Source organism: Cinclus cinclus, chromosome 1 (assembly GCF_963662255.1).
Source record: "Cinclus cinclus chromosome 1, bCinCin1.1, whole genome shotgun sequence".
Lineage (NCBI taxonomy): Eukaryota > Metazoa > Chordata > Aves > Passeriformes > Cinclidae > Cinclus > Cinclus cinclus.
The window spans coordinates 28976239-28990911 of record NC_085046.1 but is presented as its reverse complement, the minus strand read 5'-3'; the positions used below and the strand labels follow the sequence as shown (position 1 = coordinate 28990911).

Genomic DNA, 14673 nt, shown 5'->3' with positions numbered 1-14673 from the left:
CTGAAGTTCACACAACTACATCTACAAATTACTCAGGGTATAACACATAAGGACAGGCAAAGAAAATCAGGAGAGATTTCAGAAAAAAAAAAAAAAAACAAAACCATCCAAAAAACCCAAAGCAGAGCAACCCTGTCCCCAGGTCAAGCTCTGCGGCACTGTGGACACTCACAGGTATGAAGCAGCTGTACAGAAGTGCTGAAGCCTGTTGTTGAATGACAGGTCACATTATGATACTGTACAAGGAAGCACCTCCAGGTAGGCACATAGCTCAGTTCAAAAGTAATAGGACTCAATCTGTTTTTTTTTATTTGAAGCCCATAAGCTCAACTGTTTTGTTGCCAAAGGGGAAAGTGCAATTTCTCCCTCCCTTCCTAAAACCCCAATCTGATAAAAGCAGCATATAATCTTACAATGTGCCTCAAAGTTTAAAACATTAACCAGTCTGGAAGATGAAAAATTTGCCTGTATTTAACTCCATGGCAATAAACCTCCTACCCTAACAGAGAAGAACAAAATGTCTTGAACTACAAAAAGGACAATTGCAACGCTCCTTTAATTTCTGCAACGCTCCTTTAATTTCTAAGAAATATGATGTGTAATACATTCATGCTTCCAGTGCTCATAAGGGATGGCATTCTCCCACCAGCACAAAGATGCTCATTTCAACAATCATGCAGGACAGGGTGTAGTTAATCATACCTCTAAGTTGCTTTGAAGCAGTGGGAAGGGAAAATGGCAGGAGGATGAAGGGAATGACTCATTTTGTATATATATAGTTATTCCTCATTAAAGTTGATTATAGATATATTTTAATGGCTGAAGCTGAGCACTGGGTTTGCGCACATGCTTTTCACTGCAGTCCCAGGTGATGTCAGCCCCAGAGAGCTGCTTTTCCTGCAGGTGCAGCCAACTTCCACTCAAACCACCCACGGCCAGAGCCTCCAGGGACATCCCTCATAAAAGGGAGAAGCTGCAGAACAGAGACTGAACAGCCCAGTCTCTGTTCTTCAGGGTTAACTGGAAAGTTACCTGAAGTTCAGGTCTTGGCTTTGCACTCAATCACCCGGTTCAAGTGAACTTCTGCTTTTAACTCAAACCACATAGCCACGGGCAGCAAACCACATAGCACACCCTGGCAGCTGCCAACACAGTCAATCAATCTGCAAAATTCAGCTGAATTGCAGCTAACTCAGCTGAGAGAACAGAGCCTTCAGGCAAGTGTTCTTTCAGTGCAAGGAGTGTCACCCATGGTACAGTTAGGACCTTTCTGGTTTTTTTTGGGATTTTCCCAGGAAAATTTTGTATCAAGTACCACAAAAAGTACTTGAATATTGAAGATGCTTAGAGACAATTGTGATCCATCAAAAAACAAAAACCCTGTATGAAGTGGAACTTGAAAATTCCACTCTTCTAAGTGTTTCCTGCAGAGTTTGAGAATCTGTCAGTCTGCATCATTTGGTTGCTGTATTTCTGTACTGCAAAAGAATATCTCTGAGGCTTAATTACGCCTCAAATCAGAGTCCTACTTCACATGTACTGGCAATCAGTTATTTCTTCTTGTATTTTGCAAATGTTGTCTTGAATTCTAATGAAAAAGTACACAGAGGCTTTGTGTTTGCCATTCAAAGGATGGAATTCTGATCCTCGTGAAAGGAACAATCATTAGTTTCAACAGTGTCAAGATTTCACATTTGAAATTTCAAGGACACATAAACTAAAAGAAAGGGGATCAACAGGTGAACGTGATATGTAGCATGAATTCCAATAACAACAGTGCTTGTTTTACCAACGGTTAAGGGACACTGCAACACAGAAGGAACTATCAAACAACACACATCTTACAATGCAAGCAAGGAAACCAGCAAACTGACCGAGTGCCACTCAGAATTCAGCAATTCTTACTTTGCAACTGGCTTTTAGATCTTGGTCAAAATGCAGCTGTAAGATTAACAACTGTACTGGCTTTAAGTGAAAACCAGAGAAGCAACATCATAGCTGGGGATCAGTATAGAACTGGACAGCTTTTTTTTCTCTATACTGTCTCAGGAACACAAGGCTACAATAGTAATAGTAACAATTACAAAAAAAAATCCCCAAGAAGCTTTAACCAGCTGTGGAACTGCTTTTTGTATATTATACCTACAAGCTGGTAAGAAGCTGCTGCTACTTAAGGGAAAACAGGGCTTGGATTTACATTGGGGAAAAAACAGAGGCTCCTTCTTGTTTAGAGACAGAATAATAAATAAAATCAACGCCACAGACTTTCAAGATCTTTTAGGTGCTAATGAGCCCCGGCTGTCAACATGTTTAGGTATTTCCAGGTAATTCACAGGAAGGTAATCCAAGGGATATTTCACAATGAAAATATGGAAAGCACTGGGATGGAAGATGTTGGGCATGCTGACGAGAGTAGTCATAAAACTAAATTAGTCAAAGCGTGACTGGCATTAGGTGCCTATCATCACTACTGACTATTTTTATGCCCAGGAAGCATTCCCTCATAATGAGTAACAAGCAACAAACTGTCCACATTCATGCTGGTACAAAGCTGCATTTTTATCTGCCCATTCACAGATATTCAGGTACCTTTATTTGTCATTAGATGAAGTTCATTAGGGACCCTGAAACCTCTCCAGATCTTGTGCATGTTACACTTAAGAACAGAAAGGGGAACAAGGCTGTCAGCTGTTCCCTCACCACTGACACAGCCAGTAACAGCTTTAGGGGGCTTTTTTCCTCAGCTTTTAGGAAACAAAAGATACGCCGTCATTGGGAAGTTATCTAAATAAAGTATATGTCTCTAAGAAGACTTGATGGCTTGTTTTTAATGAACAGATACGAACTGGGGAGAAGGAGAGGGTGAAATCTACCAGCACAGAAACAAAGAAGAGGCAGACAGCAAGACACTGCACAAGCCACACCATGAGCCATTAAAACCCATTATGGTCATGTAGAAGAAACAGCAGTTGAAGGCCCAGTGCTCCCAGAATCTTCCCTGGTTGACAAAGTAGCATGTCCTCACCAAATGAACACTGTTTAACTCCAAAGCTGCCAAAACCAGATGGAGCTGATGCTCCCAGCATCCAGCACCCAGAAGGGCCCTACGACAGTGGCTGTAAGGTCATGCAAGCAGTTGCCAGCAGGCAGCAGGTCTGTCAAACAGGGCAAATCCAGCTTCAGCCTAAACGGGGCCAGGATGGGCTGGCAGCAGTGCTGCCACATGACTGCATCAGATGGCAGAGGCAGGTGCTGCAGCACACCCGCCCCAGATATTCCAAGCAGGAAATACAGGCACAGCACATATTGCACATACTGGACAGACCATACGGTAGCTCCAAACACTCCTCTAGACATCACGTAAATCCTAAACAGTATTGCAGCACCTGTAGTGCTGAGGCTGAAGTCTTCTCAGCCCTCTGAACAAGCCTGCCCAAGTAATCTCCCGAGTAAGAACAAGGGCACAGGGGTGAGCACAGTGAATGGGAACTAGGTTCTTGATTCAAGCACGTTAAGTTTAATATACAATTCAGTGATTTATTTTCTTTTTAATTTTTAAATGCTTTGGAATGTCGGGTTGCTCTTGCAGGCTAACACAGTAATGAATCTACAAAAATTCTGAAGCCAATCCTACACAGGATTATTTCTGGTTTGACCATCAGTTATGCTCTGAGTGCACAGCAATTATGCCACTCATTCACCATGTCCGAAGCAAATGTTCTTTCCCAAAGAAAATTGAATCAAGTGATTGCTGCAGCTTGCAGCTTCAAGTTGTTCTGTGGTCATTAAGCGTATTTACAAATTGTAGAATTTGAGGGCAGAAGGACAATGTGCATTGCTATTTATTTTATCATTGAGGCCATACTACATTGAAAGAAGGATAGAAGTAAATCCACATGACTCACTTCCTTCTGTCTTTTGAAACCATGAAATTATTTTAACAGCTGGAACTCATTTGCCTTGAACATGTACCTGGACTTAACAGGGTGAACAAAGACCAACACTAGGCTCCTACTCCTGCTGATTTTTCTCCTCCAACTATTTATAGCAAGAACGTCAGAACAAACTGTTTGGCACCCACCCATCACACGCAGTGTAAGACCATTAGTCTCTATGACAACCTGATCAGAATAAACTTGTGAAGAAGTCAATTTCACAATAAAAATGAAATCCATCAAAACTATAGCACCTGCAAAAAATTGGCAGGAAAAGAAGAATAAGAAAAGCTCCTTCTGGTAGGGAGTGAGTAAAAAAAACTCCAGCACCAAACCCCTGAAAAATCTTCCTGGTAAGAGGGTTTACACTTTCAAGGTTTCTTAAAACCAAGCTCTGATGTACTTTTGAAATCTGTCAGAAAATTACAGAAGTATCTTCCTAGAACTGGTTTTATACAAGGACTGAACTGCAGTGACTGAACAATTGAAGTCACTGGACACTGCTTGATCCTGCTCATGCTCCCTGAATGTGGAATGAAAGGAACAGAAGGAGAGAAGGGCTTGTTTTGGCTTTTCCTGCTGCCACAAACTCCTTTGAACTATCAAAGCACAAAGTAGTCCAGAGTTCAACACCAACAGAGCCTTCTCATATGCATTCAGTGGTGAAACATGACAGGAAAGTGGTTGACACTGACAATCCAAGCACATAATACAACAGTGGATTGTACACTTTTACCTTTATAAAAGAGTACCACTATCTTTTGAAAGGCTTTCATGAAGTGGATGTTGTCATAACAGTACTCCTGCACCTTCTGGAGTAGGATCAACTCTGACTGGCCTTGAGTGCTGAACACAGCAAGCAGGGGGGCATATTGCTGAAAGGAAGAGAGGGTAAAACCAAAATGCATGTCAGTATACTTAAAAATAAATAAACTTTTTTAGAATAAACATCATGAATTTCACCCTTGACAATGTTTCACTGAAACCTTAGATTTACTTGCACACTGCTATTTCTAAAATACATACAATGCATATACACAAATATCTATGATTTTTTTGTAGCATGTCCTGCATGCTGTAAACTAAAATTCAGTACCACTTAGTTACTGAATTCTGTAAAATCAATTTATAAAGCCCACAATCTGGCATTGCTTCTGTCATACATTTCACAATGCAGCATTCTGTTCACTCAGGAGTGATGCTTTACAGATGTTCATAACGTAAGACATCCCATGATGAAATACATGAAAAAAGTCTCCAGTTTCACAGGGGTTTTCGAAGTCCCAGGAAACTGAAATAAAGTAACTATGTTAACAAGTTAACTATGATCAACAGTCCTTATTTTTTCTCATTACCACAATCAAGAATATCATGAAACCCTTTGGTAAACAGCAACATTTTCCAAGCACAGTATTAACTGCTAATGTTACTATGACAAGACAGTAGTAGTACATTTAATTGTCTTTTCCTAGACTTCATAATAAAAAATACAGCAAAAACTTACTTGTTGTGCAATCTTCCCCACTTATTTCAGATCTTAAAACTAAAAATTAAACTGAAGGACTACATATTTCCTTAAAAGCTAGTGTTTATATCCATCTCTCTCCAATTTCCTGTCATCTTAGCCTGTGAAGAGTCCAGCTAAGACTGCAATCTTAAATTTAAGTAATATTAAGAGCATTTTTCAGAGATGAAGTTAAATTATCTTTGATCTTCAGAGACCCTAGTCAAATATACATTGCATATTACTATTTCTTTTGGTCTTGCACTAATCAGCTCAGCTTTTCTTCCCAGTTTTCAGTAACCCACAGTCTGGCATTCTCCATCTGGATTTGCAACAGCCTGGTATCACAGAGTTCTGGTCTGAGTGACCAGGGCTGCTGCTTGTCTTAGGTGACAAACCACCCATCACTCACAGCACTGATGGGCATGTTTTAAAAGTTCAGCCCCTCTCTGCAAGGGGCTAAATCCTGAGGGGTTTACCCAATATGATCCATGGAAATAATTACTAAAAGACATGAAAATCAACTGAAATTTCAAAGGTTGTTCCAAAGAGTGTTTTTCAATAATTATCAGCTATTTAAGAAAGCACAAAATCACAATAGCAATGAGCAGCTCAGCAGGCTGATGATATTTAGTACTTTGGGAAGAAACTCCCTTAAAATGGCTAGATATAGCTAACACCACAGGCCAAGTTTTTCTACTCCTGGCAGGTATAGTCACATCTTTAGAAACAACGTCAGGGCTTTTGGTAAGAGCACTGAAAAACTTGTGCAGGCTGTGAGTAGCTCTTTTTCCCTTTTTAGCCCTTGCAGCATCAAGCTGGTATCTAGGCAAATTGCAGGGAGGCACGGAAATATACAGTGCAGTTGGTTTAATACGCTCAGCAGAACTCACCCCCATCCACATGCCTGTGAAGCACTGCTGTCTATAAACATTAATAACTTCTAATAAAAATCCCATGTTTTCAGTTTGGAAGTAAATTGTCTTCATTTTGCCACACCTGACTTTATCCCCTTCACATTCCTCCCTCACTTCTCAGCTGGTACAGGCTCGCAGTTAGGACTTTCACAAACATGACTGACTAATAAACTGTCTTCACATGGCTGGCTGAGCAAGTGGCATTATTTTCCATTTGTGTCATGTTAGGGAGCAGGGAGGGGGTCAGTACCCACACTGCTGTGAAGCTCACCAGCGCCTTGCCTCCAGTGAGAATTGTCTGGAAGATTCTCCTCACCCATTCAGAACATCTCTTCTCTGCACTGGAGGAGGCCGAGGCACTAAGCCCCAGTGTCACAGCGAGGTTACTGGGACAATGAGGAGCTTATTCTGTGAGATCCAGGGTTGAACAGCTTGCCCTGTCTCCTCCTGAGGTCAGCTCCTGCTGGTCCTGCCATATGGATGGCAGATATGACTTTTACTGCACTGCCTGAGTACGCTGGTTCATGGCTGCCTGCCTCAACCCTGTCATTAGGTAGCCACCCATCCAGCAAGGCTTTTTAAGATCTGTAAACTAGGTCAATACTCTGTGTTCTGACACATTTTTACAGGGGTGCCTTGTGTACAACTTACTGAAAGAATCTGGTAAGTTAAAGACTGGGACCCAGATGTCAAAGCTCTGACAACGTGCTTTGTGAAAGTTACCTGTCAGCTGGAGCCATACAAGAATAAATCCCACCATCTGGCATGTCACACAAGTATGTATTTATACACACCCCAATCACAGCACCAGGTGAAAGCTGACCCTGACTGTTTCCTGGGACACTGACACACAGGAGGGCACAGAACTGAGCTCTGTATCATCCTAACGCTGTTAACCCATTTTCTGGAGTTGGCTCATATACTAAGGTAGCTGAGAACCTAAGAGAAGGATCCAAGATCTGTCTCCACCTATCCTAAGAGGAAGAATGTGAAAAATGCTGTTTCCTTTTTGAAGACTGAACTGTAAAAAAGCAGCTATCAAAGTCCAAATTTCTTTTTCTATTGCTTCTATTAAAATCTTATCCCCGAGTGCAAATAGTAAATACCCCATACAAAATTTCCTCCGTTTTTAGAAAGTGGATGTACCCAGAAAGATGCCTATCTTATATAGGCAAGATGCCTTACTTAATTCACTGGGCATACATACATAGCTGATGGAATTGGGTCAGTGAGATGCATAGACTAGGCATTCAGACAACAGGATTTGTACAAAGCCAGCAATGTTTCTCTTTTCCCAGAGTTCAAATATTCCAGAAAGTGTTTGTTAATTTGCCCTGCAGTACTAGACAGTAAATCTCAATGGATACTTTGTTACAACTCAAAGAGAGATAATCAAATTTTACATCAAAAGAACAACAATGTCTCTCCTCCTTCTGGAAACTATCTTGTCTTTTCCCTGCTATTTGATCCACTTGAGAAAACTTGAAGGCATTCAGTCTTACCATCAAAGACCAAACAACATCCCAAGTGGCTGCATTTCTAGGATTACTGATTGGGAAACCAAATTCAGACAAAAGGACAGCAGCAGTAGGAGCTAAGCCAACATGGGAACACCCAAGTATGGAGAGACATTCAATATGAAGAAAGATCTATTTTATCATAAAGAATAAAGCCCAGGTTGCTTCTGTTCCAAGGCAAAGCATTGGAGCCCTGGCTATGAGGGAGTATTCTCCTGGTCATAGATTACCTGCTTAAAAGGACTGAGTCTTCTGAAAAGAAAGACTGAACTTCTCTGTTCTCAGATCCAGTGTCTAGCATTGCACAGTTACTTCAGACTTAGATGAGGAGTACCAGTGATGGCAGTGATTGATGCCTCTGCATTGCTTTGGTGTTTCTTTTCTATCCCAAGGTCTTTAGAGTTTTGGTATCAACATGCAATGGTGGTACTGCAATATTGGAGTCTGTCTTTTTATGTATTCAGTCCCCTCATCCTCAAGGAAGCAGTTGGATCACAGTAACTACACTGTATGTACACACAGTCCCAAGCCAGCTCCTGGCTTATCACTTGACATGTCACAGAGTATCCAGCTACCACAGCAAACATCAGCAACAATCGATTCACAGACTCTGGCCTCAGCATTCCTGTCTGGATCTATCCAGCCCTCTGCAAAGCCAGCACAAGTGCTGCCCCACCATGCTCCAAAAATGTCTTCACTTCTGGCAAAGGCATTGCAAAGACACTGCAGGCTTACTAGTCAGGTCTGAGCAGGTCCCAGCAGTTGCTTAGCCCTGCCCCAGTGCAAGGAGCCTCTCAAGGACCTGGCACCCTGGGAAAGCACAAGGAAGAAGTGCTCAGGCTGTGACCACCTTGGCTTGCCCTGGCACTGTGGGACTCAGGGCACTCTATGAGCTGAACTACTTCAATTTTGCATCCATTTGACTGAAGTTAGACTATACGCAACGCTTGGTTTGCTCAACCTCAGCCTTCAAAAATCTAAATCTCCTGGATTTAAACAGGTAAAAACTTGACAGCCAAAGAATGTATCTTGTGAGTTCACAGCTCTCTCCTCCTCTTCACCCATGCACGTACCTTAAGATGTTTGAGGGCCTGCTCTGCAACCAGCTCTTCTTTCTTGTTCCATTCCACAGCATTCATGACACAGGTCCAAAGGAGACCAATCACTGCTGGCTCTGGCAGCTCATTTCTTTTCATTTCCTCTTTTACATACAGCACTACCTGGAGAAGGAAATAAGGGACATTTCCAATGAACCAGAAACGATGCTGACTTTCTAAATACTTGTAGTCATTTACAACACCATGGTGTAGAAGTATTAAGAAACAAAATTAGAACAAGATTTTGTCCCTCCCCTCCAACCTAACACTTAGTGCAGTTAAAGGAAATACATTCTCAAGGATAAATGAAGGAAAACTACACTTGGAAATCCAGAGAATATTTGCCTGCTTTAGTCTTAAGCACAGATTGAACTGATGAATAAATTATCTTCAAGAAAAACAGAAGAAATCTGTTCCTCTCTACCGAATGTTGATTTAATTCTTCGATTATGATTATATAAACAGAAAGTTGAAAAAAAAAACCAAAAACCAAAACCAAAACTTTTACCTCTTTAATTGGGCATTCCTGAGAGAGACGTTCTTGTAGTTCTTTTTGAAGTTCTTTACGAGTCCCCAGGGACTGCTGAACTCTAAGGAAATCTGAGAGTTCTTTTAGACCTGCTTCAGTAAAATACTTGGCAAAATGGTCCACATTCTGCCGGTTGGCTGGAAAGAGTTCCTAAAAAGACAGGAATGCTCCCTGTTAAATAACCAACCATGAATCTTGACAGAATGGAAAGAATTTTTTTTTAAGAATGAACAGTTGAAATAACCTGTTACTCCACTTAAAATACAGCTTGTATCTACACTGGAAAAGTTAACACTTCATTCATACTGTAGTGTTTCATTGTAGTGGAGGGAAAAAATGGCATCCAATTACACAAATAAGCTAACACCCACTCCATGTGAAGTGCATGTACTTATGACCATGCTATGAGTTCAACATGTTGCTCAAAACAGTCCTAAGAGGAACCATACCTTTTCCAGATTCCAAGAGTCTTTTAGGGAAAGTACAAAGGAATAGATGGCAAAGCCGTTATAGGCAAAGCACATTTATCACGCCCTCCCAATGCATCCACACATTTATCTCTTAAGAGAAATACATTCAACAATACATAAGTAGGCCTCACACCCTGGCCTACCACCAATGCATCATTTAACAAAAATCACAAAATCCACTACGTACTGCTAACATTAACTCCTGTAGGCATTTCTAATTCAAAACGATTTAATTCAAAAGTCCAGCTACTTTGAAAAGTTAAAATTATTCTTAAAAAACACTACAGAAATGCCCCATCTTGGAAAGCATTCAATGACATTTGCTTACCATCCATTCTTGGTGTCTTAACAATGATCTGTGGGATGGATACCACTTCTTTTTAACAAAGAAGCTGGAGACTTTCCATCTCTTTACTTACTGACTAATGAGATTAAGAAGAAACTTTCATGAGGGTATCTGTGCTAGGCAACATCATCTGATACTTTACAGTTGTTTAACAGAGAAGAGTAATGAGAGCCAACAGCTGAAAGCTTAAGTCAGTCAAGCTTGTAATAGGAATAAGATGCAGTTTTCTTCCTCAACCCCCTCCCCAATAAAGTGTAATTAGCCCATTTCCCATCTTAATGGCAAATTATTTATGACTTGGGCATTTAAAATCAAGTACAAATTGAAGAGATGAAGGGACGTGGGAGGCTGCTTCACTTCTGAAAGATACTTGCTTAATCATATGTTATAGAGGTAGAAACAGGAAATACTACAGAGTCTCCAGGCAGTGCTATACAGCAAGTGTATTTAACTGGATTAGAGCAGCAGCAATCCTTCTGAGGATTAAAAAACCCCAAATGATCTTCAGAAAAACATTGTGAGAAAAAGGCACATGAAATTGCTATGTATTCATATATTCTCTGAATACCTTGCTACAAACCCAGAAGACAGGTTTTGAGTCCTAAGGCTGAAAGCCTTCCTGCACTGCACCTACTAAGTCTGCTGTCACCACTGCAGGACCATTTATGATACCTAGATGGCTACTGCTGCAGAAAATTAGCTTACTATTCATTCACTACACTATTTAAACACTGCTGCTTCAGAAACCTACACTCTAATCATAACTTCTTACACTTCATGTATTATTTACAGAAGAGAAACATATTTAAAGAAATATAGCTTCTTATGCCCATTTGCTGGAATGTTTTGCTAGGAGTGGTTAGAAAAAAACCCCACATTTATTTAATTCCCAAGCCCCATATATATAGTTCTCTGAAGGCATCTGATTACAGGAAAAATAGGGACAGAATGTAAAACCATGTGATACTTAATATTCCCGAACCTGTATCAATGCTGCAGCCATAACAATATTGCTGTGTTTAAAAACATTTTAGAAACACTAACAGAGTCTGAGGGGGAGTTAACATGCTTACAGCAAACTACCATCTGCATTTAATTTCCTTCTTTTTCCCTGGGAGAGATAAAGATTATTGAAAATACATTGTACTTACTAGCAATCTCTTATCGAGGTTGGCTTTTCTTAAAGCAGAGGTAACAGAATTGGCATCTTTCTCTGCCATCCATGCTTTAAAAAGCTTTACAGCAAAAGAGGCTGCAATCCCTATTAGAGAAAAGCATAAAAGATGTTTCAGCAATTTTCAACATAAATCAGAGTTGACTATAAGAAGTTCAAGGTTACAAAAAAGTTACAAGACTGTAGAATGAAAATACATTTATGACAACAGAAACAAACACGTAGCGCTGAAACGCCTATTTTTTTCTTAATGCAAAATTAGTTTTTTGAATTAGGCTAGATTGCTTGAAAATCTTTTTGCCCATCTCCATTCAGTTGTTCAAAGATTTTCTTTGCAATCATTTTTCCCACATTCCCAATTCACAGACTGAATACAATGCAAAAAGAAAAATTATGCATTAAACCAATAGGAAACTAAGGCACAAAACAAATGACAATCAGGAACAAGAACTAAAAAAAAAAAAAAAAGCAAAAAACAAACATCTCTTCAAAAGTTTTGCTAGCGAATCCTGGAATAGGGTTAAATAACTTTCCAACTTCAAGGTGTCTGATAGTACTATGTTTTCCTAAGAGGCGTTTTGTAGCCAGTCGCACCAGGCACAAACACTATTTTAAGTGAAAAAATTCCTTCCTCGAGGCACAAATTAGTATTTTGTGTATTAAATCAAACAAACTCTACCTCCACTAGCTGTGGATTTCCCAGGGGAGTTAAAAAAACCATTCAGCCCACACCTCCTAACTCCTAGAGCTGCACCACCACCGCAGCTGCTCCGGATTCTCCACTGCAGGGAACTGAAAGAATCTGAAAGGTCTCAGACATGGAGCTCATCCTTGAGGAAGGTCGCCTTAGGTTAGTTATGATTCTCCATACTACACTCATACCAACACCAGTGCTACTGAAGGCAGTGATAATGGTAATGCATAATGAAAAGCACAATCCTATGCTACAGCTGGCCACTGTAGTTTTCTGTGTCGTCTCCAAGTAGTCCAGAAGCTCTTAGAGCTAATGGACCTCCTGGTGAGAAGGAGCTTCATCACTCTTAGCACCTTGATAGATAGACATTAATTATTTTTACTTTTAGGATACTTTGACTAAATGAGTCACCAAACAAGAAGAGAAGAGACTACTCCCAGACCACTGTAAAGTTCACTAACAGTCTTTAGACTGTTATCTCAACTGTTATGGCAATTTTGGCAACCTTATTTCAGGAGTTTAGTCATAAGACATGATCCTTAGAAAAGCACTGTACGGAACCAGGGATGCACAACGCCAAGCCAAAAGAGGCTGGCAAATACTTCTTTGGGCTTGTTTTACATGTTGGACAAGATGCAGCAATCCTAAGTGCTGCAAGCTGACTAACCAAGACTCACAAAGCTTGGTGAGCCAGTAGGTGACTTAGGCGTAACTTCCACTGCAAAGACTTCAGCATATCCATGTTCTTATGTGTGTACCAAAATTGAATGGAATAGTCTCTGTCACCAAGCATTGTCCCAATACACTCTTGCTACACATTTTTTCTAGTTTTATCTTAAAATAAAATAAGTTTTATGCCAGTATCAGTATTAGAGGGTGTGCTGTTTTCAGCTGGGGTACAGTTAATTTTTTTTCACAGTGGCTGTACAGGGCTTTATTTTGTATTTATGCAGAACACAGGGTTAATAATACAGATACATTTTTGTTATTGCTAAGCAGGGCTTATAAAGAGCCAAGACCTTTTCTGCTCTTCCAAGTGCCCTACTGGCAAGGAAGCTGGGAGGAGACACAGCTGGGACAGTTGACACCAACTGCCTACAGGGATATTCCAGACTGTATGACTTCATGCTCAGTATATGAACTGGGGAGAAGAAGCAAGAAAGGGGAAACATTTAAAGTGTCTTCTTAAGCACCTGTTACATGTGATGGCACCCTGCTCTCCTGGAGGTGGCTGAACACCTGCCCATGGGAAGCAGTGAAATAATTCCTTGTTTTGATTTCCTTGTGTGTGCAACTTTTGCTTTACCCATTAAACTGTCTTTATCTCAACCCAAGAGTTCTCCAGATTCAATCCTGCTGCTGTGGGAGTGAGTAAGCAGCTGCGTGGGGCTTGACTGCTGGCTGGGATTACACCATGAAAGAGGGAGGTTGTTTTAGGGCTTCACTACCCATATATTTTCAAACTTCTCACTTAGAGCCCAAATTTATCACTGGCCTGTTCCCAAACTCTGTGCATATGCTGCCAGTCTTTTCCTTTAACTCTCTCTTCTCTTTTTGTTTGCTTTGTTCTCTTCCCCTCTTATTTGCAGAAAGTAATTTCAGCCATTTATTTTATTGACTAACCCCATTAGATGCTCTTTGTATTTGCATAACTTTGCCAGCACAGGGGACAAGAAGGGTACACTTAATCCTGAGGAGACTGCACCACCACCTAGACCTTTCTCTGTCTCTACTGCAAGTATGTCAGCAATCCACAAGAGAGTATTTTGTTTTCCGTCTATATATAACAGTAATGACAACACTGAAATAAGGTAATCTAAAAATAAATTAAATTTGCACTCAAACTTGACAGATCTCCCATCCACACAATCCACCCTTATCTCGCTTTCAGCCATTTCTCAGCCAATATTACAAGTCCCATGCTGATCAACAACTCCCTCAGCTCAGCTAATTGTTTCCTCAATGTATTTTAACCTCACCTGCCTGCAGCAATGTTTTTTGTTTTTTGTAAATCAAAACTACTTGCTTTGTTCCCCATTTTTAAACTACATTTGCTTCAATTATTATCACATAAAATATCTATCCCATATTCTGACTGAAAAACCTTTCCTCAAATTCTGTCACAAATGCATTTTCAGTACATATAATACAAGAACTAAAAGTATATGAAAGATCTGACATAAGTTTGGGCTCCTAGAAACATAAGTTCATAATGCAAATAAGAATTGTATTCTTAAAGTGCTAAATTTAAAATATAACAATTTCCATGTTTTTTAAAAATTTGGGTTTTCCAATGCCTCTTGTCTTCCCATAACTAGGAAGACTTTCATGTAAACACACTGCAGACAATCGCCTTAAAAAGATGGATTAGTGCTTTTGTTTGAGATTTTTCCTAGTTTAATTCTGATTCCAAAAGCCATGAGTGATGACAGAGCAAAACTGCAGCTGTGGTTTTTCTTCCTGCAGCATTTAGAAAACAAATGTAGTGGT

General features: G+C 40.2%; 1 protein-coding gene across 3 annotated transcripts in view; it reads right to left on the bottom strand.

Annotated features, from left to right (window-relative positions):
• BZW2 (basic leucine zipper and W2 domains 2) overlaps positions 1-14673 on the bottom strand; it is a 36956-nt gene that overhangs the window by 3994 nt on the left and 18289 nt on the right. The window contains exons 6-9 of one of the 3 annotated variants that reach the window (XM_062495427.1): positions 11467-11576; positions 9479-9649; positions 8947-9093; positions 4672-4810 (exon numbers count right to left, since the gene is read on the bottom strand). In XM_062495427.1, the coding sequence (XP_062351411.1) occupies positions 4672-4810; positions 8947-9093; positions 9479-9649; positions 11467-11576 (567 nt within the window). The remainder of the gene's footprint in view (positions 1-4671; positions 4811-8946; positions 9094-9478; positions 9650-11466; positions 11577-14673) is intronic. The other 2 variants (XM_062495435.1, XM_062495442.1) reach the window with 2 other exon arrangements.